The sequence below is a fragment of the Physeter macrocephalus genome, chromosome 7 (assembly GCF_002837175.3).
Source record: "Physeter macrocephalus isolate SW-GA chromosome 7, ASM283717v5, whole genome shotgun sequence".
In the NCBI taxonomy this organism is placed as follows: domain Eukaryota; kingdom Metazoa; phylum Chordata; class Mammalia; order Artiodactyla; family Physeteridae; genus Physeter; species Physeter macrocephalus.
This window is the reverse complement of record NC_041220.1, coordinates 79,760,775-79,787,766: the sequence shown is the minus strand read 5'-3', so window position 1 is coordinate 79,787,766 and position 26,992 is coordinate 79,760,775. Positions and strand designations below refer to the sequence as shown.

Below are 26,992 nucleotides of genomic sequence, written 5' to 3'. Positions count from 1 at the left end.
CCAATTTGATCAGCCAAAAAAAAGAAGGTATTTCATTTTACTTTGTGTGTGTTTGATTATTAGTGAAGTCAAGCATGTTTTATTTATTTATCGGCCAATTGTATTTTTTTTATGAATTGCCTGATTATATCCTTTGTTCATTTATCTCTTGGGGTTTTGACATTTTCTTTGTTTGGCTGTATCTGTTTAAGTTCGTCCTTAATTGTGTTATTAAAGACAGTCACCACTAGTCACATGTGGCCATTTAAGTTATTTAAAATTAAATAAAATAAAAATTCAGTTCCTCTCTCACAAAATAAATAAATAAAGGTTTTATGTTTCATCAGGACTAGTAGAGAAATTTTCAGTTTGATAAATATTTTCTCTCTTGATGTTATTCATACATAGCATTTATGCTATGTGCCCAGTATATTTCCTCTCACATAAAATTTTATACCAAGAAGACATACAAAGAAATGCAAGGTATTACAACAAAGGGGCAGTAAAAATTTGGTCTTGAGCACAAAAGATCTAGACTTCTAAAGAAAAAAATATAACTTTACAACAGATGATTTTTTTTAAAAAGACTCAATGTTATTTCAAAATCTTGAGATTTGCCAGAAAAAGATTAATGAAAGTAAACCATAACCTTTGGGCTCATTTTAGATTTAAATTGTTTGGCTAGAATACATCATTTTAAGTTAGGGTCTGATTCATTAGTTATTTGCCTTCTAATTTCAGGAACATGATGAGGTATGTCTGGCTGGCGTGGCCCAGATGTCCATAAGAATGGGAGACATCCGCCGAGGGGTTAGCCTAGCCCTCAAGCACCCTAGCAGGGTCCTTAAAAGAGACTGTGGAGCCATATTGGAGAATATGAAGGTAGACTTTTCTGTGAATAAATATTCATGTGGTCTCATACATAATAAATTTAGTATTTTGATAATCTTATATTATTTTAGCAATTTTCAGAAGCAGCTCAACTCTATGAAAAAGGTCTCTACTATGACAAAGCAGCATCTGTCTACATCCGCTGTAAGAATTGGTGAGAATTTGCTAAAATTTGTTCTGAGCAGGTGTGGAAATGAATGTGTGTCGATGGTCTCCCCACTGGTTTTCTTGCGGCTCCTCCCAGCTGTACAACTATTGCCTCTATCTGGGCCTTCCTTCCATCTCTTTTTCTTTTTAGATGAGTTCACATTAATAGTTCCTTTTCCAAACAACAGCACATTTTCTTGGTTTAATATGGGGAAATACCTGATCAGATAAGTTGCTGGAATAAAAATGCCCTATTGTCCCCAAAGAGTTAATGAACTAACCTTCATTTTCCCACAGAGGGTGGGCTAGTGGGGTTGGGGGCCGGAGAAAGAGCAATTAAATCTTCTACCTATAGGAGGCCAAGATTTTTTAAAGATCACGATAACTGTTTTTTGAATCCTAAAAACTATTATCTGATCGTAGGACGCTACTTTTAGAGCAAATGTAGTGCTGATATTATTCTCCTAAACCTACCTTTCTAGGGCAAAAGTTGGTGAACTTCTGCCTCATGTGTCTTCTCCAAAGATTCACCTGCAGTATGCCAAAGCTAAAGAAGCAGATGGAAGGTTTGTACAATTTCTCAATTTTATACAAATTTAAAAGAATGTTTTATAAATTAACTACTGATATTTGCAACCCTCTAAGAAAGGCAAAGCACAGAAAGACAGAAAATATCTTTACTCCTCACCTGGCTTGAAGTGCCAGACTATTAAATTTTTCCCACACTTTTATATATGTCAGTCAATCCTTTATGGATTCATATATGGACTAAAATCTCATTTTTACTTGAGGGTTAAATATTAGAAGTTGAAATTTTGATATAATATGGCATGAAAATGAAGTTAGGCAATAGTCATTTTATTAAGGACGATAACTTACAGATGCAGAGGAAAAGAAAAGTGAAGAAACATGAAGTTCATACCTATGGCTGCACTGTTTAAGCCACAAAACAGTATTAAAATATAGCAATGGATAGTTGGTATCCTAAATATACAAATATTTCCTGGAACTTTAATATAAGAAACTCAAAGGCACTAGGAGGAAATGGGCTAAAGACAAGGAAGAAATACAGTTATGAAATTATATTTTATGCAAACGTGAAAAAGTTCTATCTCACTAACAGTAATTAAAGCAAACAGTATATCATTTTAACTTATCATACTGGAAAAAGATTTATTTTAAACTAATAACCATATTGTCAAAAAGCATTTGTTTTACATGACTGATGAGACTGTAAATTTCTAAAGCCTTTGGAAAGTTATTTAGCAATATGTATTAAGAGATTTTTAAAGGTTATTTCCTTCTACTTTTAGAAAAGTAACCTTAAGAAAGAGATATACACTAAATGTCTTGTTAAAACGGAAAGAGCTAGAGAGCTCATGGGGACTGAACAGAAGTCTTGAGCTCCATCTGGAGGTCAACACACAATGATTTTATATATCACTGTTAAGCTATGTCTCTAATTGTGAAAAATTCCTTATTTTCTGTTTTCTAAAATAAGCCTGTATTACTATTATAATCTTTCTACTCTAACAAAAACAATAAAATGTAAAAAATTGTATATATATGGTTCAGATGAGAAAACAGTAAAATTGGTATTTTACTGTTAGTTTATCAAACTTCTGAAAAGAACATATTTTAGTGAAATGGTTCCTGGTATTCTTTCTGATAAAAAATGAAGAAGTTCAAGAAAAATAAGCAACCCCCGTCGATAAAAAAGTGTCCCAAACATTTATTGACATTTTTTCCCCGAATGTGACAGTGTTAAGAAAGTTTGTCTGAAATAAGTATCTCTTATAGATACAAAGAAGCTGTTGTGGCTTATGAGAACGCAAAACAGTGGAACAGCGTGATCCGCATCTACCTGGACCACCTCAACAATCCAGAAAAGGCTGTCAGTATTGTCAGAGAAACCCAGTCCCTGGATGGAGCCAAGATGGTAGCCCGGTAACATAATGCATTAATACTTTTGGACTTCCAAAAACGAACCTTAAAAGAGAGTCCCCGCTTCCTCTTATCAAATAAATCAATTCAAATGGAATACTTATCTGTTTTTTGGGGTTTTTAAAAATTATATCTAAGTGTATAAATTAAAAGGCTGTTTGTTGTGGTCAACGTATGAGAGTATGTTTTCCAAATATAAACATATGGTATAGAACTGCAGTTTACCGAATACATTTTTACTTTTAAATGGTTTCTCCAGGTTGAAAAAGATCTTATTTTGTAAATGACAAACTTCTTTTAAATGAGTCAAGTTCATTAAAGTACTTTGTTTCAGGTTTTTTCTACAGCTAGGTGACTACGGGTCTGCCATCCAGTTTCTTGTTATGTCCAAATGTAATAATGAAGCTTTCACACTGGCTCAGCAGCACAACAAAATGGAAATCTATGCGGACATTATTGGTAAATATTGTTTTCCCTAATTTCTTTTAAAGACTTTATCAAAGGAACACTTTGACTCTTATGGTCTAATGATGAGATTTGTATATCCACAAGGACATGCACACACATCGTTTATACACAGACACACACACCAGCTATATGTTACTTGTTAGATTTCAAGATCCCTACTATACCTTAAAGATGAGATGGGGGCTTCCCTGGTGGTGCAGTGGTTAAGAATCCACCTGCCAATGCAGGGGACACGGGTTCGAGCCCTGGCCCGGGCAGGTCCCACATGCCGTGGAGCAACTAAGCCCGTGTGCCAAAACTACTGAAGCCCGTGCGCCGTGTTCCACAATAAGAGAAGCCACTGCAATGGGAAGCCCGCGCACCGCAACGAAAACCCAACGCAGCCAAAAATAAAAATAAATAAAATAAATTTTTAAAAAAAGAAAGAGATGGAATTATAAGACCATTTTCAAAAATTAAGGTGTTTTGGGTGACTTCTGCGAGAGGCCGGATTTCCCAAATCCTGCTACTTCTCAAGGAACCTGGTAAAGCACGGTTCCAAGATGAAGGTAATAGGAAATGAAGAATGATTTTTGAAAAAGCAAATGTTTTCATACATTTTTAAAATTGAGTTATAAATTAAGAATATATGGGGCTTCCCTGTTGGCGCAGTGGTTGCAAGTCCGCCTGCCGATGCAGGGGACACGGGTTCGTGCCCCAGTCCGGGAGGATCCCACATGCCGCGGAGCGGCTGGGCCCGTGAGCCATGGCCGCTGAGCCTGCGCGTCCGGAGCCTGTGCTCCGCAACGGGAGAGGCCCCAACAGTGAGAGGCCCATGTACCACACACACACACACACAAAAAAGAATATATGATGTTTTTAAAGATTTTGAAAGTACAAAAGAAAATTTTATATTCTGAGAATACCGGCTTATAGGTTTTCTTCCCATGTTTGTAATTATTCTTAGAAATTACTGAAATAATTTTCAGATTTTTCACTTCATGGGCCATGTATAACATTATTTGTGGTGTGATTTTTCTTCTTTTTTTCCTTTTTTATTGTGGTAAAATAGACATAATATAAATTTACCATTTTAACCATTTTTAAGTGTACAGTTTGGTTGCATTAAGTACATTCGCACTGTTGTGCAACTATCACCACATCCATCTCCAGAACTTTCTCATCATCCTAAACTAAAACTATATACCCATTAAACAGTAGCTCCCATTCCCCTCACCTCCCAGCCTCATAACCACTGTTCTACTTTCTGTCGCTATGATTTTGACTATTCATGGTAACTTTTATAAGTGGAATTATAATATTTGTCCTGTTATGTTATTTCGTTTTTTTTTTTACAATTCACAAAATGACCGTAAGAATTGTTGGTGGGATTCACAAGAAAATTTTTGTTTCAGTCTTCAAGGGAAGTAATAGGTAAAAGCATCTTCTAATATCTTAGGAAGTCATTCAGGTAATTGGAGAAAATAAAGAGCTAAAGAAAAAAAGGAAATACAGATAGAAGCAACATTACAAATATTAATGTTTAACATGACAGATGACATTTCTGTCCTAACAGTTGCAAATCATCATTGCACTAAAGCATTTAAGCTTTTCTAATTTCAGAAGGATGTGGCTTATCCTAAATCATGCACACACACATATACACACATATGCCCTCCCACTCCCAAAACATAACACACACTTTTCTTCACCTTTCTTTACTCCCTTCTTTTATAAACTCCATATCTGCCTTGGTCTGGAGACACAGAGCTGTTCTTATACTTTGGTGCCCTACTGGGCCTCCAACTCCCATGGGTAAACGTAAGCAATGAATTGGAATTCCAGCAGCTTTGGGGTCTTCTGTGCTTAATATGTTTAAGCCTGTAAAAGAAAAACAGAAAAGGGACTTCCCTGGTGGTTAAGACTCCACGCTCCCAATGCAGGGGCCCCGGGTTTGATCCCTGGTCAAGGCACTAGACCCCGCATCCCACAACTAAGATCCAGCGCAGCCAAATAAAAATAAATTAATTAATTAATCAAATAAATATTTTTTTAAAAAGGAAAAACAGTAATTATCTTTAAATAGCATCTGTTGTCCATTTGAGTGTCATCTCCCTTGTCTGACAAATATGTACAGACTATTGTTTAAACTGGGCATTGGAGAGACGAGATGGATTACATTTGCATTATGGTTAACTTTGCTCCTGATGGTTCTGAAACCCTAGGGAAATCCTTGTTTTAGGAAATAAGATTGAGACTCTTAAAGAAAGATAAAAGTCACTAAGGGTAATGTCAAACCATAACCCAGCTTCTCACAAAGCGTCATAACTTCCTCTCCTGATTGTTACTTAGAGTGAAAAGAAGATGGAACAGAGTTGATATGTGGCGTTATTTATGGTGAATGTGTTTTGTGATGAAAAAGACACTGATAATAATATTTGCTGTTAAAAGGTTTTCATCACCTCTTTTAGATCACCTGTTTTTAGATCCTATTTTTAGATTAGCAATAAGAGGTAAACGAGTTTTGCTCAGATCTGTTACTCAATGAATTTCTGTTGTAGGTTCTGAAGACACTACTACCGAGGACTATCAAAGCATTGCCTTATATTTCGAAGGAGAAAAAAGACATTTTCAGGCTGGAAAATTCTTCTTGCTGTGTGGCCAGTATTCACGAGTGAGTATCTGCCAAGAAAGCATACTTTGGACTCCACAGGAGTGATCAGATAAAATAAATAATGATATTAAAATAATGATAATCATTAAGATAACGATATTATTTTAAGTAATATCTTAAAATATATTACGCTCCCAGACACCCAGATTTGAAATCTCAGAGTCAGCCTTAAACTCTTCCCCTCCCTCCCACATCCAGTCACATTCTGCCTTCGTAACCTCTCTCACAGCTCTCTCTTTTTCGTTCTAACTACCATCCATGTAATCCAAACCTGGGTCACCTCACTTTAGATTATGGCAATGGTTTCCTATTTTCCTCGTTTTTGGCTTCTCTGTCTATAAGTCATCCTTCATTTTGTTCCCCAGATGGTACCCACTTTGACTGACAGAGCCCCTAAAGCAGGGGTTATGGTGCTCAAGCAAGGGATGTAAACAAGTGAAGCTGCAGGGTCAGGCTGTGCGTTCACTGAGTGACAGCGTATAGGGACTGCTGGATGGGACGCGTTTTGTCTGAAGGGAACGGCTGCTGCTCACCTCCAAAAAAGTGTTGCCATTCAGGAGTTTGGGCCTGCTAGCTCAGATCGTAGGATTTTTTCACAAGAAACAACAAGTCTGGGTCAGTATTAAAATATAGGCCCAGATATTTGTATAACATCTCGCTGGCCAAAGAAACACGTCTGTGTGTGAATTCAGCGTTCAGGCCATCAGTTTGCTGTTCTGACCTCTTAGTTACTGAGTCTAAACTCCTTAGCTGGCACTCAAGAGAATTTCCACAATTGACCAACCAGCCGGAACTTCCCAATCTGGCATCTAGCTTTTTCCATTGAAGAATCCTACGCTCCCACTAGCCTTCTCCCGTCCCTGTTCTCCACCTGGGTTCCTCTCTGCCCTCTTCCCCACCTTCCACAGACCTGTTCTTCTTCAAGTCCTTTTCCTCTGTGTTATCTTCAAGATCATCCTCATGTCTAATCATCTTTTCTTCTTCAGACCACCTGTAAAGCCAACTGGCAATACTGCCCATTTGTCTCTGAAACTTTTATAACTTTAAACGTCTTCATAGGTGTGGTGGTGTGGCGTTCAGGAGTTAGACAACTATGGCTTAAAATATTTGATTTTAGGGGCTTCCCTGGTGGTGCAGTGGTTGAGAGTCCGCCTGCCGATGCAGGGGACCGCAGGTTCGTGCCCCGGTCCGGGAGGATCCCACATGCCGCGGAGCGGCTGGGCCCGTGAGCCATGGCCGCTGAGCCTGCGCGTCCGGAGCCTGTGCTCCGCAATGGGAGAGGTCACAACGGTGAGAGTCCCGTGTACCGCAAAAAAAAAAAAAAATTTGATTATAATAATTATATTTTCATCACATCACATAGATCTCTCCAATTAGATTGTACGTGGTAAAAAGAGACGGCCTGGTATTTTCCATAGCATCTAGCACAGTCTCATATACAGAGCAGCAAGTTGTCAGTAAATATTTGTCGAGTGAATAAATGAATGAAAATAATTAAAGCTTCCTACTGAAAGAGGGCACATTTTTCATTCTGATTTCATTTGAAATCAGAACTAGATTCTTCAAAGGGTCAACTGGATCCTTCCACTTTTTAAACTACACTCAGCCTTTTAAGTATATATTTTAAGACTCAGCACTGTGCAAGCTCCTGGTTGAGATGAAGATACTTTCACAAACTGTGATTACTTTGTGTGAAAACTTTGTTTTTCCCAGTGTGAAAACAGTCTGAAAATTTTTAATTTCTATACAATTCTCATTTCAGGCACTTAAACACTTGCTGAAATGTCCAAGCTCAGAAGACAATGCAGCAATAGAAATGGCAATTGAAACTGTAAGTTAACTCTGGAATGAAACTTTCATGAATGCTAATTATTTTTTTAACTTTTTGAGGAAATTTCCAAACACAAAAGTAGACCAAACAGCATAACAAATCCCCAGATACCCATCGTCTCATTTCAACAGCTATCCGCACATGGCCAGTCATATTTTATTCATACCTCCATCCTCTTTCCCTATATTATTTTAAAGCAAATCACAGACATCATATCATTTCATTTGTGGATACAAAATCTATCTCTAAAATATAAGAAACTTTGCATTTTCTTTTAGGTGTAACTTGCATACAGTAAAATGCACGAATCTTAAATATGCAACTCAATTAGTTTTTTCAGATGAAATCTGTGTACACCTGTGTAACCCCCATCCAGATCAAGCTCCCCAGAAGACCTACTGCTGCCTCCCAATCAGTGTTCCCCACCAGGGGTAACCACAATTCTGACTTCTATTCTTATAGATTGGTCTTACATGTTTACAGATTTCATGTAAATGAAATCATACATATGTTCTCTTTTGTGTCCAATTTCTTTCAGTCAACATTAAGTCCGTGAAAGCATCTGTGTTATCATGTGTAGCAATAGTTCATTCTTATTCATTGCTGTGTAGTATTCCACCATATGACTGTCACAATTTCTTTACCCATTATTCTGTTAATGGATATTTAGGTTGTCTCAGTTTGGGCATATTATGAATAAAGTTGCCATAATGCTGTTCATGTCTTTTTGTGTACATAAGCCCTCAGTCTTATTGGGTATATATTCATGAATAGGATTATTAGGTCACAGAGTATGTATATCTTCAGCAATAGTAGGTACTGCCAAACATTTTTTTCAAAGTAGTTGTACCAGTTTCACTCTACCAACAATGTAAAAGAATGTAGTTGCTTCCCATCTTCACCAGCACTTATCAGTCTATTTCATTGTAACTATTCTGACAGATGTGCAGTGGTATCTCGTATGGTTTTAGTTCATTTTTCTAAAGAATAATGAAAGTGAGCATTTTTTCATGTGTTCATTAGCCATTCAAATATCCTCTTTTATGAAGTTCTGTTCAAATCTTTTTTCTACTTTTTAATTGTATCATCTCATTCTTACTGATTTGTAGGACTGTATTATATATTCTGGATACAAGTGGTTTCATCAGATAGATGCATTGTTGTAACATGTATCAGTACTTTATTCCTCTTAAAGCCTAATAATATTTAATTGAATGTGTACACACTGCATTTATCCATTCATCAGTTGGTACACATTTGGGTTGTTTCCACTTTGGGGCTATTATGAATAATGCTGCTGTGAACATTTGTGTACGAGTTTTTGTGTGGACATGTGTTTTCATTTCTCTTGGGTATATACATAGGAGCAGAACCGCTAGGCCATATGTTAAGTCTGTGTTTAACATTTTGAGGAACTGCCAAACTGTTTCCCAAAGCAGCTACACCATTTTACATTCCCAGCAACAATGTATTGGGGTTCCAGTTTCTCCAACAATAATTTCTTGATATTGCTCCTTCGCTCTTGCTGTTACCCACACCTAGGGCGCCCTCCCTCCTGCACCCCTGCCTCCTACCCAACATGCAGGACCCACTCCACACGCCACTCCCTGTAAAGTTTTCCTGAACTGTCCTTTGGGTGAAATCTCACCCTCCTTAGAATCCTGTAAGTACTCGGAACCTTACTTACTGCTACAGTTAACCCCCTTCAGATTAGTAGCTCCTCAAGGTCAAAGGCCCATCTCTTTATACAGTGTTTAGCACATTGTGGACACTCAATAAATATTTATTGAAACTACTATGTAGGTGATATTAGTTTCCTTCCCATTCCTTTATCCCTTTATCTTCCTTCCACCTTGAGACCCCTCCCCTGAAAAAAAAAAATCACCTTTACTTGTGACATGCATTTTCTCACAACCTGTGCACTGGTACCTGCTGATTCTCAACCAGAAGGCATAGCCCTTAATCATTTGAGAACATCTTTAAAATGTTCATGCTTCACTCACCCCCACCCCCATCCTCTACACCTCAGAGTCCTGAAATACCTTCTTGGTGTGTGTGTTGGAGAAGGGGGGCAGTAATAGACCCCGAGTTGGGACTCATCACCTGAGAGAACCCACGATAGGGATGGGAAAGATGGGTCTGTGCAGCATCCGACGGTTAGCTTTGTGGGGGGCCTGCTCACCTCCTTGCAGTCAGCTTCTGCCTTCACCACTCCGTAAACCTGCTCTAAAAGGTCCCCACTGATCTCGTCCTTGCTAAATACGGACGTCCCTTCTCAGCCTGCACCCTGCCCCATGTTATGGCAGCATTTTACGCTATTACAGCGCATCTTTCTCGAGGTTTTTACTCCCTTAGAACACTGCTTCTCCTGTTCTCCAGGTACGCCTCAGACGGTCCCTTCTCAGCCTTCTTCTCTGGCTCCTCGGCCCGTCACTGGAAGTGTCCTCAGCATTCTGTCTCCACCCTTCTTTTAACTTTAATTCTGAGTGGCCACATCTGTTCCCTGCTGGCCCCCCTTTCCATCTATCCTAATGTCTTGGGTGTGCTCAAGTCCCTGAAATTCAAACGTAACTGGGCATCTTATTATTTTTTGTTTGCTCTATCTGGCAACACTGCCTGTTTGGCACCACTCCAAGCCCTTTATGTGTATTAACTTATTTAATCCTTACAACAATTCTGTGAGTTAGGTATGATTTTTATCCTCTTTGAGGTCCCAGGACGAGTGACCTGCTCTGGATCACACAGGTTATCTTTTGACCTCAGGCAGGCTGACCCCAAAGCCCTTGCTTTAACCATTTCTCTGTACGGGCTTATTCACCCAAAGCCACGCACAAAAGCCATCGAGGTGATGAGCTCTACCTTCTCTTCCTTCCTTAGAGCAGTGGCGAGAGCAGAGGCAACAGATTGGTCAACGCTTAGCTTTCCTACACCGGTGACGACCACAGTCAGTGGGGCGTGTAGAAATTCTGCAGCCCGAGAGCCTCTGTCCCCCACAGGTTCATGGTGACCTCTTCTGTGCTCAAGTCTACTGATCTCATCCTTCCTCTCCTGCACAAAGAACTTCCGAACTTTTCCTTACACTTTCCCGGAGGGGTGGCAAGCTAGGCCACATGTTGCTCTGTCCCTAAGGAGTTTCCTTTCTTTTCCGGTAGCTTTTCTCACTGTATCGCTAATGTGACTGCGCTGTTCAATGTTCTTTCTCCTTGGCTGAGCTCCAGTTGAGTTCTTGGCTCACCTCTTTTTTATAGACACAAGACTCTTAAGCCTCCTAATCTTGTCAGTAACTAGTCCTACTATCTAAATCTAATACATTTCCATCCTCCAATTTGATAAATAATTTTCCTGATCAACACCGCCCAACACGGCAGTGATTTAAGTCTGAGCTTTATGGAGATGACTCTCAAATCCAGATTTCCAGGCCAAAGTCCTCTCCAGAACTCCACCCGACATTTCCAGCTGCCTGCCCTCTTCTGGGACCCTCTGGCCGTACTTTTATTTCTACTTTAAATTACACGTAGCCATATGCAAGTGCCTTTTCTCGGGGCGCTGCTGGAGATGAGGCACTTGCAGGTATATTGTTGTATAAGGCCCAGCTCCTGTGCTCAAGATGGCATTCTCTCCATGTCACAGTCACTTATCTTAAGAAAGTTTTTATTGAAACATCCAAGAAGTACATTCTCTCTGTGTGTAAAAAAAATACCACAGTATTTTGATATGGCAACTTAGAAAAGCTATAGCTTCTAAGGATGGATTTTTATTAATGAAGACTCTACAAATGAATGAAGACGTTCCCTGAGCTTACATCATGTTTCAGGCACTTGACTATAGGTATTTTTACACAATTTTAAAATTTCGTCTCCTCAGTAGATTATTTGTCCTCCCCACCCCGCCGTCCACGACCACCCCTTCCTAAGTTTAAGATGCTGGACTTACTGTTTCTTTCTCTTCCTAAACAGGTTGGTCAGGCCAAAGATGAACTGCTGACCAGTCAACTGATAGACCACCTTATGGGGGAGAGTGATGGCATGCCTAAGGTACTAAAAGTGTTTTCGCCACTGAGATTCTCAAGTATCTTAGTTACGGTTTTACTTTATTCTGCCCTGTTTTTATCTGTTATGACTTTTGCATCATAGATGTAAAAAATTTTCTTTCTGGGTGCAGCTTTAGGTCATCTAGACAGACCCTGCATTTTAGATATTGTGTACATTCACTCTTTGAAACTGGCATTGCCCCCTGTGAAATAGCCACGCTCTTCTGGGTAACCATCGTCACCACCCACAATTTTTCTCAAATGTTATAGAGTTTTATTTATTTTAGGAACTATGAAAATGATTATTAAAACCATGAGTTAGCACTAATCCCTAAAAAACAGTGTACTTTGTTCATATTTCAGAAATTTGGGGACTTAATAAAAATCCTATTTACCGTAAAAGTAACTCACTGAAAATATAAAATAGAAATAAATCATTAAGAACATGTTTTCGAAATAGGTGACTCTTGGATTTTGTGCAGAAGTTGGTCTTCTCTCAGTCCTAAGGAGGACACACTACTTTCAGAATGCCCCTAGAGCCTTTTTTTTTCACTTTTGCTTTGGTGTTTTAAGGGGATCTGCTTGTGAAGGAAACTCGAGTACAGTTGACCCTTGAACGACACGGGTGTGAACTGCACAGGTCCGCTTATACACAGATTTTTTTCAACAGTAGATACTATAGTACTACCGGATCTCAGGTTGATTGAATCCGAGGATACAGAGGAACTGCAGATACAGAAGGGTGACTATAAATTAAACACTGATTTTCAACTGCGTGGAGGTTGGCGTCCCCTAACCCCAGCATTGTTCAAGGGTCAGTTGTAAGTGATTTGGATGCAAGGTGCTGGAATGTCATAGCTGGAGAGGATTGTAGCCATCCTGATCCCTGAGTTCATTTTCTGTATTTTACAGATAAAAACACTGAGACCCAGGGAGGCTAAGTTAATCTGCCAAAGGGCACAGGCCCTTAAACGGTGCCGAATCACCTCATGTCCACTTATTCTAATAATCAGCAAACCAGCATCACGTATGTGAAATTGTTTAGAGTTAACATAGGAATGGAAAATGGGCCAAAGAAAATTTTATAGGCCAGAGAAATTTATATAGGTGTAAAAATTTTTGAAATCTTGCGAAGCTGGTACATTGTATAAGAGCACCTTTCCATTTGAAGCACACGAGAGAGAACTCTATGGACTGGGGTTAGCACGCAGACTCTGAAGCCAGACCACTGTGCTTCAGATCCTGGCTCTGGAGAGGTGCTGTTGTGTTTCAGTTTCTCATCAGTGAAATTAGTACAGAATCGCACCTTCCTCCCAGGGAGGGTATGAGGATTTAACCGAGTTATTACTTCTAAGAATACTTAGAATACTTACCTGGCACATAATAAACCCTGAATAAATATTTGATAAATAATTCTTTGTTGGCTTTTTTAAAAAAAAAAAACAATTTCAACCCTCAGTTACTGGAAAGTGAATGTGATTCTAACGGAAATGCAAAATTTTAGATGTTTCTCCCCTTAGCAAATGCAGAAAGTGATGTTTCTCTAATGGCTTGTATGTCAGGATGCCAAGTACCTGTTCCGCTTGTACATGGCCCTGAAGCAGTACCGAGAAGCCGCCCGGACTGCCATCATCATTGCCAGGGAAGAGCAGTCTGCAGGTAGGTCCTCAGGAGGCATGCTTTTCTCCCCAAACAAGTAGTAGAAGCCAGCTCCAGTCCCTTCTCTGTCCATTTCTAATCTAGGATTGCTTTGAACCCAAAAGGCTAGGCGGATGACCATTTGTGGTCATCCAGAAACGGGAAGTGACATCATTCACCATCACAGAACAGCCCCCTGAAGCCTTCTCATGTTCGGTGCTAGTTCGTCTCCTCCTCACAGTTCTGTCTCCTGGACGACGGCTTCTCTGACCTCTCCAGCCCACAGACCCCCCTGCACTTTCACCACACTTTCTTTCCATCCCAGGTATTTGGCCATCACAATATAAAACATATTACAAGGTGGAGGACGATGTGGTATTCTTATTGACCTCGTTCTTTATAACACGCAGGGACTGTTGATAGAATCTCTAGAATGGTTCTCTTCGTGTCTATGCTCTGTAAATACTCATTGAAAAAGTAGAATTATTCTGACATCTTCACTAATTTTTGCAAGCTGATTCTTTTAGATGTTCATAAGTATGGAATACAGTTTTGGAAAATATGGAATTAAATGTCATTCTTTATTACTTAGTAACTTAATAAGATGATTAACAAAATCCACCTGTAAAATGGTGGCCCAGAGAAAGTCCTCAGATTTCATCCTTTGCAGTAATGTCATCTTACCACCTCTTTTCAAGGAAACTATCGGAATGCACATGACGTTCTCTTCAGCATGTATGCGGAACTTAAATCTCAGAAGATCAAAATTCCCTCTGAGATGGCCACCAACCTCATGATTCTGCACAGTTACATACTAGTGAAGGTGAGGCCCTTTGAGTGACTTGGGACACAATCTGCCAGGTGCGCTAATCACTTGAAGGGCTTTCCTTCTGGGCATCTCTCCATTGGATTAGAGCCATTTCCTAGATCTCTGTAGCGTTAACCGAAAAAGCAAGATACAGAATAATTATACAATATGCTGCCTTTTGTGTACCAAAAGGCAGAAATATATATATATTTTTTCATAGCAAATAAAATTAGAAATATACTTTTAAAAAAACCTAGGAAAAATAGTTTCCTAAAGGGATCGAGGCGTGGGGCAGAGGAGGCGTGGCACCAAACCCAGTCAGGGGAGAAGAGGAAGAACAGGTTTCTCCATATAGTATACTTTTTATACTGTTTTGATTTTGAAGCATATAAATGTCTTACTTGGTCAAAAAAAGGTTTACGGAAAACATTTTTATTTAACCAGAGCTTCCTAAGTTTATTAATTCTAGGATAGTGGATTTTATACAATTCCACTGTGTTTTAATACTATTTAGTTTTCATCTGAATATAAAATAGATATTCAATGAGAAAACTTAGAGAATATAGAAAACTATAATGAAAAAATAACTTGCCCCCTTTAAATCCATCACCAGATATAACAACTGTTAACACTGTGTTGTATATATCCTCCATATTTCTAAAATACATGTGTGCACCTTTTTTTTTACATTAGGAATATATTTATGTCCATAAAAATCACTGCTATTTTTTAATCAGTGATTTTCAATAAAAACAAAATAGAACATGCAAACCTGAAATATTTCTATTTATAATTTACATAAATGTTGTATGTGTGTATATATATACATATATATATACACACATATATATATACACACACACATATTTATATACAGACACATATCTTTGTAAAAATACAGGTAGATGCCAACTTACATACTTTTCCAAATTTTCATTTATGTCAAAGTACATCTTCCCATAGTAATGCTAAGTCGGTTTTCAGGCCAGAGCACGAGAGCTTATGCAATTTTGAAGCTTTCTAGGTTACAGCAATCACATTATGAATGGTTTAGATCCTTATTATGGTCCATAACAGCACTGCCCAATAGAACTTTCTGCAGTGCTAGAAGTGTTCTGTATCCACTAGCCTGGCTGTGGAGCACTTGAAATACAGATAGTGCAACTAATAAACTAAACTTTCAATTTTATATAATCTTAATTTTTATTTAACTAGCCACATGTGACTAGTGGCTACCATTTTAGGCCCCATAGGTCTATAGTCCTGATTGTAAGAAAAAACTTAGAATTCCAACTTGCAACCACCAGGAGTGCACTTCCCTTCGGAGCCGCATGGGGTCCCTTCTCTCGTACAGAAAGGAATAGAAAGGGGGAGGACTTTCTCAGCTTCAGACATCAGTGCTGGTGCCAATGTGCTGGGGGCACAGAATCCAGCCTTTAGGGGTGGAGGGGAGGATAGAAACAAGTTAGTGGAAGATGGGAACAAAAATAGGGATTGCTGTAAGAAGCCCTCCAGCACCAGGGCTTTCTTCCACCAAAAGCCATAGGGATGGTTCTCGAGTCTTTTTCTTTTCCTCCGGCCCTAAGAGCTGGCCCATCACTTCCACTGGACCAGACATTCTCTTCCCCTTCCACTGAAGAGCACCCGTGTGACTTTTCCCCTCTGCTCTAGTCTCTTATTCAAGCACCAGATATTTTCAAGATTTTTAACTGCTCGTGGTACCAAAAGGGAAACTATTAGACCTTATCAAATAAGAATTGATGTAAAAATGTCACAGCCCTCTTTGACACAAAGGACTGGAGAAAGTCAGCCACATTTCAGGGGAAATGGAGTCTTGGCTTTGGTGGATGCTTCCTCCCCGGAGCTGAGACAGGGACTTTGGCTGAAGGACAGCCTGGGGCCTTTGCACGTGGGTGGCTGAGCCGGGCAGTCTGAGGCCCAGGGAGTCAGTGGAGGGTGACTTTAGATTCAGTTAATATTTATGAATTATGTTGCAGTGCTCAGTAAATTATACCATCATCCACGTGCTTAGACCGGATGGATGTTATGCCTGGGAGTTATTCTGTACTCACCCTTCACCTTCTCACCAGATATCATCAGTTCTGACTCCTCGTCTGTCTACTTCTCTCCATCCCCACTGCCTGCCCTCTGTGGACCGCCTCCTCTCACCGGACGACAGCAGTGACATTGTGGTCCGGCCCTGCCGACCCCCCAGTCTCATGTCATCCTAAGTGGACCCCCTCCTTTCATCACAGATCCCACTCGTACTTACCTAAGCTCAGGCCCCTCCAGCCATCGTTGCCCCTTCCCTTACACAGGCAGCACCCTCTTCCTATAACAACTCATCCTCTCTCCTCTTGCCTAACTCGTAACTCAGCTTTCAGGTCTCACAACAACTTGTTAGTCCCCCCATAATGGCTAGTAAGAGATGGACCAAGGATTTGAACTCATGTCGAGTGGTCTCAGGCAAAGTAAAAAGCTGAGTATAGAGTAGGGGTGAGGCCGGTGAGGCCAGGGGGCCAGGTAGCAGCTGCTGGAAGGAGGATAAGTAAGGGAGAAACTCCAAGTGGCATTAAAGTAAGGCTGCAAGGAGCCCGTGACCACCCGTTCAGGGTCACAATCAAGGAGTTGTTTATTTGGGTGAATGAAACATGGATTAGGGTTAATCAAAGTCTCTAAGAAGAGTAAAATTTATCATTTATTTCAGATTCACGTTAAAAATGGAGATCATATGAAAGGGGCACGTATGCTTATCCGGGTGGCCAACAACATCAGCAAGTTTCCGTCACGTGAGTACCGAGAGGAGCCTGTTGTCCCCATTTCTGCCTGACTGTAGCACGCCAAGATCATCCTCACGGACTCTGCCAGCCGCTGTTCTCTGCACGTAGTAACTCATTTAATCCTCACAACAACCCCATGAAGTGGTGTAACTGGCGTCCGTCCCCAGAACCACCCCCAGGTGTGATAATTCACGAGGGGGACTCATAACTCAACATATAGTGCTAAAGCTAAGATTTATTACAGGGAAAGGATACAAAGCAAAATCGGCAGAGGGGAAAGGTCGGGGGGGGCCCGGAGGTCAGGGGCAAGTGTCCGTCCACAGCCCCCCTGCCACCCCCCCCACCAGTGAAGTCGCACTGGACACTCAGCACCTCCGGGCAGCACGTGGAAGGTGGTGTCTACCAGGATGCTTGTGAGAGACTCGGTACCCAGGGGCGGTCTTGGGGAGCTGGCCACGTCAGCACCCCCTGCTTGGCATGTACCAAATTTTCAGACTCCCAGAAAGCAGGTGCTCCGCATAAACCCTATTGTTTGTACAAAAAGGTCAGGCACAGGCAGCCACTCTTCTCAGTTCTGGAAATGGCGGGAACTCTCCCAAAATCCAAGTTCCCAGATCCCAGTTTCAGGCAGATCCTTCTAAGGAAAACAGTCTCAAGATTGCACACAAGTGGCCTATTGTTATTTTCCCTACTTTACACATAAGCAAACTGGGGCAAAAGAAGTGAGGTAACACTTGCCCAAGACCATACTGTCAGCCAGTAAGTCTGACTGTGTTCTCAACCACTGTAGACCATTGCCTCTGAAAAAGGTCCCAGTATTCTAAAAGACTTGTCATTATAACATTTTTCAGTGATTAGATTTTGTCACATTCCATGACGGGGTCAACAAACGTTTTCTGTAAAGGGTCAGATGTCGAATGTTCGGGGCCCTTTGTGGGCCACGTGGTCTCTGTTGCAACTATTCAACTCTGCCGTTTCGGCGTGGCCCATACATAAATGGATGAGCATGGCTGTGTTCCAACAGAACTTTATTCTTTTGGACACTAAAATTTGAACCTCATAAACCTTTCACATGTCACAAAATATTTTTCTCCTTTTGATCTTTTTTCCAGTCATTTAAAAATGTAAAAGTCTTTCTTAGCAAATGGGCCATACAGAAACAGAGGGCCAGATTTAGCTCACAGGTCATAATTCAACCCTTGTTCTCTAAATGTGTTCTTTTTTGTTGCATAAAAAAGACTAAAATAATTGTACACCATGCTGGCAAAGGGTGTGATAGGACAGGCATTCTCATGACTGCTAGTGGGATGGAATGGACATCGTTGTGGCCTTTCTAGAAAGCAGTTTGGCAATTTGTGCTCGGAGTATTTTTTCTTTAAAGTCATGTTCTTTGAGCCAGTAATCTTGACTTTTAGGTATCTGTCCTGAAGAAACAGGTGCACACAGAGAGGTTAGTGCATGAAATTGTTAATCTCCCCACCCATTCATCAGCAGTCCTGTCAAATGCAAAACTCTCTCAGAGGCGGGGAAGGACGCACGCAAAAGGTTACCTCAAGGGAGTGTGGGTCCTTGTGTTACAGGCAAAACACAGTATAATCAGGGGAAAGACATCGTGGTGAGCAGTTACCTGACTCCACTGCTGCGCCCTTTCCTTGTTAAATAGTCCACTTCTGGTTCTTTGTCAGAAAAAGCAGATTTAGAGAGGTGCAATCCTGGCATCACACACGCCAGTAGAGGCAATGTGCTCTTTCTGCCCCTCCGTTTGCGTTGCAGACATCGTGCCAATCCTGACGTCTACCGTGATCGAGTGTCACAGGGCCGGCCTGAAGAACTCTGCCTTCAGCTTTGCAGCCATGTTGATGAGGCCCGAGTACCGCAACAAGATAGATGTCAAATACAAAAAGAAGATCGAGGCAATGGTCAGGTAGGCGGCGACAGCTGTTTCTACCATCTAATCGCATTTCACAAGTGTATCTTTCAGAAGGTAGCTGCTATTATGTGGGCTCAACAAGAACACAGATTGGGGGTAGCAATTAGGATTGTACTCAGCTACCAGCACCTGGAAACCCAACGACGGCTTTATCTGATTTATTTGACTCAGGCACAAGGCATCGTAGTCCAGGGCTGGTGGTGCCGTGTCCCAGTGTCATCAAGGACCTCTGGCTTTTGGCTTTACCATCCAGAGCACAGAGGTTTCCTCCTCATGGCTTGCACAGTGGTGGTTGTCATGGTGGGGTGACATCATGTACCCCATTCAACGCAGAAAGAAGGAGGGAAATTAAAAGATGAAAAGGTCTTTTGCCTTTTTAGTTAGGAAGGACACCACCCCCAGGACTTGCACTTACATCTCACTACTCAGCCGCGTGGCTACCTCTAGCTGAAAAGCATACTGCTGAGTAAAAACCAAGTTCTGTTGGCAAGGAAGAAGGAAAAGATGGCTATCAGGGAGGCAGCAAACAGCGTGTCTGCCACAGACAAAGAGTGGATATTTCTCAGTGTAAGAAACTTGGTAACTATACCGCCTATTGCCAAAAGAGACTTCATTTCGAAATCCTGTGTAGCTCCAAGGCACATGAGGCATATCCTCACTTCAGAAAGCCTGGTTTTCAACAGGAAAACTAGGAGAAAGTAGCACTCATCCTTACAAAAGGAAAAATTAACTGCAATCCTGTAGTAGTTCTGTACTACCATTTGTTCATAGCGATGACATCTGGGGTACCTGTTAGTCCCATTTTGACCAGGAACTCAGGTGTACCTGAACCTTGACCCAGAACTCTCTCATCTCAGCCAACGGAGAAGGCTACACCAGTAACGGCAAAGGGAAGCAAATACTACTTATTGTTAGCTGGGCTCATGGCAGAGAACTCTAACCTGGATAGGGGCTACATGGAACACTCCCTTTTTTTTTTTTTTCAAAGCTGATAAGCCTAAGTAGCTTCAGACCAAATCAGTCTGACCCAACATACCTGCCATCAGGGAGAGCGAGGTGGGGAGAAAAAGCTAGAGCACATTTATCCCCCAGTTCCGTGCCACACCAGCCTAGGTGCCAGCTTGAAGAGGCGCTGGTTATTCTCTCCCCGCGCAAGAGTACTCTTAGCTATGAGGTCTAATACGGTATCTGCTGGCTGCATGTGGCTATTTAAATTTAAATTAATTAAAAGTGAATAAAATGTAAAACTTAGTTCCTCACAGTATCCATATTTCAAGTGCTCTGAGCTCCATGTGGCTCATGGCTACCGTACTGGAGAGCGCAGAATTAGAACAGTGCCATTGTCACGGAAAGTTGTGCTGCACAGCCCTGGACAGCCTTTACGACTTCAGTACACAAAGGGAAAGACAGAAGTAGCAAGCTCACTACTCCAGTGGCAAGGAAGACCCGAGACAGCCAGACCCACCCGTGTTTTCTCCCACATAATGTGCTGTGAACTCCAGCTCCCAGAGCTGGCCATGGAATGCTAGTCTGAGCAGTCCTCATTCCTCTCCCTCCTCCGTGGGCCGGAGCGTGCGTCTCTACTCTCAGAGCCTGACTATGAAGAAGTGGGTGCACTGCATGTGATTCTTCCTCACAGGAGACCTGATACATCCGAGGCAGAAGAGGCCACAACCCCATGTCCGTTCTGCGAATTTCTTCTCCCAGAGTGTGAACTCCTCTGTCCTGGATGTAAAAATAACATCCCATATTGCATTGCAACAGTAAGTTTCTTTAGCATCGTTTCCCTTTCTTTGCATATATATCTATAGCCCATTTGAATATTTGTTGTGTGTCAGCACTTTCTTCACTTCTGAAATAATCTTCTCCCTCAAATTCCCTGCAACATTTAGCATACAATTTCATGGTCAACAAAGTTGAAAGTTATATTCAAGGCACATAATAACCTAAGTGAGTATCAGGAGGGCACTGTGGGGCAGGAGAGTACACACTTGGGGATCACATGGTCCTAGGCTTAGATCGTCCTTCTGCCACTTACTGGTCACATAACCTGGTGCGATTTGCTTTTACCTTGCTAGGTCCATCGGTTAACAGTATCTGCCTATTGAGGTAAACTGCAGGTTGACGAGGGGACATGTTTGAAGCCTTAATACGACTCCCGGCATGCTGTAGCACTTAATAAGTGATGGCTTTTATGGTACACTTTAATATTAAGACCTATTATTAGAAAATTTTAAAATATCAGATTATTTGTTCATCACTAGGCTAATAACGTAAGCTTTATTTTAAAGGAAAATAAATCTAGGTAATGTCACAATACTGAAGATTACTCTCTTTATACATGAATCTGACAAATTTGGCTTTAGTCCTTTGGATGCCATTTCTTTCTAATTACCCACCTATGTGAAACAGCAATAATTTCGTAATTTAGAGGTCTGTCCGGCTTTTAACTGTAACCATGTATTATAATTGAATAATGGGGGGAGTTTTAAAAATAAAGGTGAATTTTAGTCTTCAACGTACTGTTTGCAGGGTCGACATATGTTAAAGGATGATTGGACGGTGTGTCCACGTTGCGACTTCCCTGCACTGTATTCAGAATTCAAGATGTAAGTGCGCATCATTTCACTCAGCCATACAGATTTATCGAATAACGGGCCTTTTATTCAACCACTTTTATACTGAGGTCTCTGTATTTGTTCATGTTCTTAAAAATCTCTAAAGACTCAAATTGTCTTCTTGGAAGAACCTTCTGTGATCTGTGAGGACATTTTCCTTAAAGGGGATTTCGCATGAGACTGAATATTCCTAAGTCTCATGATGAACATGTACTAGGAAGTAGCAAGGAATAGTTGGTTTTCACATCACAATAACCCAAAAGTAAAGGAATATTTAATCTACTCTGTCTTTCCCTCTCCAAACAGCATGTTAAACGCTGAAAGCACATGTCCTATGTGTTCAGAAAGATTAAACTTTGCTCAGCTGAAGAAAATCTCAGACTGTACCCAGTACCTGCGGACAGAAGTGGAGCAGTGAGTGGCATGTGCAGGTAAGTGCCAGACCCTCCACTTACCTTCCCGGGGCACGAGATCCACGGGGTGGACACAGCTTTACAGTGTGTTTTGCCATTGGCTCCTTTTTGTGCGTCATGTAACTTGTCAGATTTGAACGAACAAAACTTGTCAGATTTTAAACAAACCTCTGATGGACTTTTAAAAAAAGCTAAAACGCAGGTTGTACAGTCTCCATGGTGACAAAGGTTATTTGACCAAGCAGCATCATGGATTCCAACCAAAACGTATATTATCAAATCACATGGGCTTCTTTTTAACCAGTCCATTAAAACTGTAGCTAGCTATTAACGGTGGGGTTTTTGAGCTCTATAATTCAGGAGAATATATTGTAAAAATTTTTGCTTCCAGAGGCTTGAAAAATCCCCATTTCTTTTTCTTTCCAAGTGTCATTTTTCTTGCATGGAAGCAGCACAATACCCTCTCACTCCATTGGCAAGAATTTACTCATAGGGCCACACGTACTGCAAAGGGAGGCAGGGAAACATAGTCTCCAGGTGGAAAGCCAAAAGCCCCTGCCAAAAACTCTTTAAGATTCTTTAATTAAAAGGAAAAAGTACGATTAGTCCCTGACACAGCACTAAACATGGTTAAAACGGAACCCTAGGTTTTCACACGAAACCTGTTCTCACAATCTTCACTCCATCAGTAAACAGCAGCTCCATCCTACCAGCTGATCAGGATGGAAATGTGGACACCACCCATCCCCCAGTCCATGGGCAAGTCCTCTCAGTCCCCCTCCAGTGTATCTGGTTCCCTTCCTCAGGGGGACTTTTTATTGCACCTGCAAAAATAAAGAGCCTAAAAGAGTCGACATGAACTGGCCCAGCCTCCTCTGCTCACTACGCTGCAGCCCCACTGGCCTCTTGGCTGTTCCTTGGACTCCAAACTGCTTTCTGTAGCACCTGCAGTCTCTCACATTCCTGCCAGCAGCACCCAAGGGTTGTAGTTTTCCCATATCCTCACCAACACTTGCTGTTGTCTGCATGCTTGATTATAACCATCCTAGTAGGTGTGAAGTAGTATCGCATTGTGGTTTTGATGTGCATTTCCCTGATGATAACGATGTTGAGCAGCTTTTCATGTGCTTGTCGGCCATTTGTATATCTTCTTTAGAGAACTGTCTTCAAGTCCTTTACCCGTTTTTTTAACTGGGTATTTTGTCTTTTTATCGAGTTGTAAGAATCCTTAATATATTCTAGGTACAAGTCCTCTATCAGATACATGACGTGCAGATATCCTATTCTGTGGAAGTATTTTTTTACTTTCTTCATAGCATCCTTTGATGTACAAAAAGTTTTTATTATTTTGATGAAGTCCAATTTATTTTTTTGCCTTTGGCTGCTTGTGTTCTTGGTGTCATGTCTAAGAAACCACTGCTTAACCCAGCGTCACAAAGATTGACACTTATGTTTCATTCTAAGAGTTCTATAGTTGCTGCTCTTATACTTAACGTCTTTGATCCATTTAATTTTTGTGTATGGTGTGAGGTATGGTCCCAATTTCCTTTTGTGTGTGGATGACCAGGTGTCTCAGCACCATTTGTTGAAAAGACTGTTCCTTTCCTATTATTACTGGGTATTGTCTTATTATTATTGTTATAAAGGTTCTTTATTTGTATATTCTAGATCTAAATCTTATATTTATTTTGATGATGTTTTCTCCCACTCTGTGGCTTCCCACTTCTTTTTCTTAATGGTCTTTTTTTTTTTTTTTGTAATATAGTTGATTTATCAATACAATGTTGTGTTACTTTCAGGTGTACAGCAAAGTGAATCAGTTATACATATATCTTAATGGTCTTTTGATGAGATTTTATTTTTCTAACCAGAAAATTCAGTTAATTTGAGTTGTTATTATAGTGTAAATTAGGTATGCTAAGTTTGTTACAGTCTTCAGATTCTGATGCTGCCCATTGGGAATAGATTTCTATTTATATATACATTTTTTTTTTTTTTTTCCTGTGTTGGGTCTTCGTTTCTGTGCATGGGCTTTCTCTAGTTGCGGTGAGCGGGGGCCACTCTTCATCGCGTGCGCGGGCCTCTCACTGTCGCGGAGCACAAGCTCCAGACGCGCAGGCTCAGAAGCTGTGGCTCACGGGCCTAGTTGCTCCGCGGCATGTGGGATCTTCCCACACCAGGGCTCGAACCCGTGTCCCCTGCATTGGCAGGCAGACTCTCAACCACTGCACCACCAGGGAAACCCTGATGAGCAGATTTTGATTCTGATGAATTATAATTTATCAATGTTTCATTTTAATATTTTATTACTTTCTGTGTCTTAAGAAAATTTTTGCCTACTCAAAAGTCAGGAGCATAGTTGCCTATGTTTTCTTCTAGAAGCTCTGGGTCTGTGATCCATCTTGAAGTTATTTTTGTTTACAGTATGAGGTGGGGATTGAGAACCTTTTCCCCCTCAAGTAGATATCCAGTCTTCCAACACCACTTGTTGAAAAGCTTTCCTTTCCCCATTGAACTGCTTGCATGCCTTTGTTGAAAATCAGCTGGGTTTTAAATATGGGTCTACATCTGGACCCTCTCTTCTTTTCCATTGCTCTATTTGCCCCCTATTTTTATACTGGACTGTGTCTTCATTACTGTGACGTCATAGTATATCTTAAAGCCAGGTATTGTGGATCCTACAACTTTGTCATTTTTTTCCAAGACTGTTTTGACTGCTCTTAACTTCTCTCCATTTCTCTCTAAAATTTTAGAATCAGCTTGTCAAATTCTGTTTTAAAATCTTGCTCAAATTATGATTGGGATATGTTTATTTTTCTGTTGCCACATAACATATTATCACATATTTAGCATCTTAAAACAATATACATTTAATATTTCACAACTTTTTTTGAGGTACAATTATCACCTTGTATTAGTTTTAGGTGTACAACATAATGATTTGATATATGTTTATACTGTGAAATGATTACCACAGTAATTTAGTTAACATCCATCACCACACAGTTACAATTTTTTTTAATTGAGAACTTTTAACACCTGTTCTCTTAGCAACTTCCAAGTATACAGTGTTGTTAACTGTGATCCCCATGCTGTATATTACATCCCCAGGACTCACTTGTAACTGGAATTTTATACCTTTCGACCACCTTCATTCTGCCCACCCCCACCCTCTGGCAACCAACAAATTGTTCTGTATCTATGAGTTCAGTGGGGTTTTTTTTTTTTTAATTAAACATGTAAGTGAGATCATACAGTATCTGTCTTTCTCTTATTTCATTTAGCATAATGTCCTCAAGGTCCATCCATGTTGTTGCAAATGGCAGTATTTCCTTCTTCTTTATATGTATATACACATGTATACATATATACCACATATGCTTTATCCAGTGCCATTTTCTTTATCCAGTATTAGTGGACACTTAGGTCATTTCCATGTCTTGGCTATTGTAAATAATGCTGTAATGAACACTGGGGTGCAGATAGCTTTTCAAGATAGTGATTTTGTTTCCTTCAGATAAACACACAGAAGGAGAATTGCTGGAACATATGGTAGTTCTATTTTTAACTTTTTGAGGAATCTCTATAGTGTTTTCCATAATGGCTGCATCAATTTACATGCCCACCAACAGTGCACGATGGATACCTTTTCTCCATATCCTTGCCAAGACTTGTTATTTCTTGTCATTTTGACAATAGCCATTCTGACAGGTGTGAGGTGATACCTCATCGTTGTTTTGATTTGCATTTCCCTGATTAGTGATGCTGAGCACCTTTTCATGTACGTATTGACCATATGTATGTTTTCTTTGGAAAAATGTCTATTCAGAGCCTTTGCCCATTTTTTTAATTGGATTTTTTTTCTATTGAGTTGTATGAGTTTATATATTTTGTATGTTAACCCAAATTATCAGATATATGATTTGCAAATATTTCTCCCATTCCATAGGTTGTTGCCTTTTCATTTTGTTGATGGAAACTTTTTAGATTGATGTAGTCTTGTTTATATTTGCTTTGTTGCCTTTGCTTTTGGTGTCACATACAAACATACATTGCCAAGACCAATGTCAAGGAGCTTACTCCCTACGGTTTCGTCTAAGAGTTTTATGTTGTCAGGCCTTATGTTCAAGACTTTAATCCATTTTGAGTTAATTTTTGTGTATGGTGTAAGATAGTGATCCAGTTTCATTCTTTTGCACGTGGCTCTCAAGTTTCCCCAACACCATTTATTTAAGAAAGAGACTGCCTTTCCCCTTGTATATTTCCCCTTGTATATTCTTGGCTTCTTTGTCATAAATTGACCATATATGCACAGGTTTATTTCTGGGCTCTCTATTCTGTTCCATTAATCTGTGTGTCTGTTTTTACACTGATACCATACTGTTTCGATTACTATAGCTGCATAATATAGTTTGAAATCAGGAAGTGTGGTGCTTCCAGCTTTGTTCTTTCTCAACACTGCTTTTTGGCTGTTCAGTGTCTTTGTCATTCCATACAAATATTAGGATTGTTTGTTCTATTTCTGTGAAAAATGCCATTGGAAATTGATAGGAATTGCATTGAATCTGTAGATTGCTTTGGGTAGTGTGGAAACTTCAACAGTATTAATTTTTCCAATCCATAAGCATAGAAAATCTTCCCATTTATTTATATCTTCAGTTTCTTTCATCAGTGTCTTATAGTTTTTCAGTGCACAGGTCTTTCACCTCCTTAGTTAAATTCATTCCTAGGTATTCTTTTTTTTTTTTTTTTTTTTTTTTTTGCGGTACGCAGGCCTCTCACTGTTGTGGCCTCTCCCGTTGCGGAGCACAGGCTCCGGAGGTGCAGGCTCAGCGGCCATGGCTCACGGGCCTAGCCGCTCC

At 40.4% G+C, this 26,992-nt stretch overlaps 1 protein-coding gene and 1 long non-coding RNA gene across 10 annotated transcripts in view; one reads left to right on the top strand and one right to left on the bottom strand.

Moving 5' to 3' along the window:
• The window catches only part of LOC114486594 (uncharacterized), a 33,275-nt gene extending 25,811 nt beyond the window's left edge, over nt 1-7,464 (bottom strand). Inside the window, exons 1-2 of the long non-coding RNA XR_003680598.2 lie at nt 6,993-7,464; nt 5,121-5,289 (exon numbers count right to left, since the gene is read on the bottom strand). This is a non-coding gene — a long non-coding RNA (uncharacterized lncRNA). The remainder of the gene's footprint in view (nt 1-5,120; nt 5,290-6,992) is intronic.
• The window catches only part of WDR19 (WD repeat domain 19), a 93,197-nt gene that overhangs the window by 58,611 nt on the left and 7,594 nt on the right, over nt 1-26,992 (top strand). For 2 of the 9 annotated variants that reach the window (XM_007102316.4, XM_028492052.2), the window contains 15 exons: nt 721-861; nt 942-1,024; nt 1,500-1,583; nt 2,818-2,964; nt 3,296-3,420; nt 5,970-6,082; nt 7,845-7,913; nt 11,870-11,947; nt 13,506-13,602; nt 14,280-14,404; nt 17,097-17,178; nt 18,943-19,093; nt 20,739-20,862; nt 21,632-21,708; nt 22,024-26,983. In XM_007102316.4, coding sequence (XP_007102378.1) covers nt 721-861; nt 942-1,024; nt 1,500-1,583; nt 2,818-2,964; nt 3,296-3,420; nt 5,970-6,082; nt 7,845-7,913; nt 11,870-11,947; nt 13,506-13,602; nt 14,280-14,404; nt 17,097-17,178; nt 18,943-19,093; nt 20,739-20,862; nt 21,632-21,708; nt 22,024-22,135 — 1,608 coding nt within the window. In that variant the 3' untranslated portion in view covers nt 22,136-26,983. Of the gene's footprint in view, nt 1-720; nt 862-941; nt 1,025-1,499; nt 1,584-2,817; nt 2,965-3,295; nt 3,421-5,969; nt 6,083-7,844; nt 7,914-11,869; nt 11,948-13,505; nt 13,603-13,706; nt 13,907-14,279; nt 14,405-16,479; nt 16,742-17,096; nt 17,179-17,225; nt 19,094-20,738; nt 20,863-21,177; nt 21,709-22,023; nt 26,984-26,992 lie in introns of those variants that run through there. The other 7 variants (XM_007102315.4, XM_028492048.2, XM_028492047.2 and 4 more) reach the window with 7 other exon arrangements.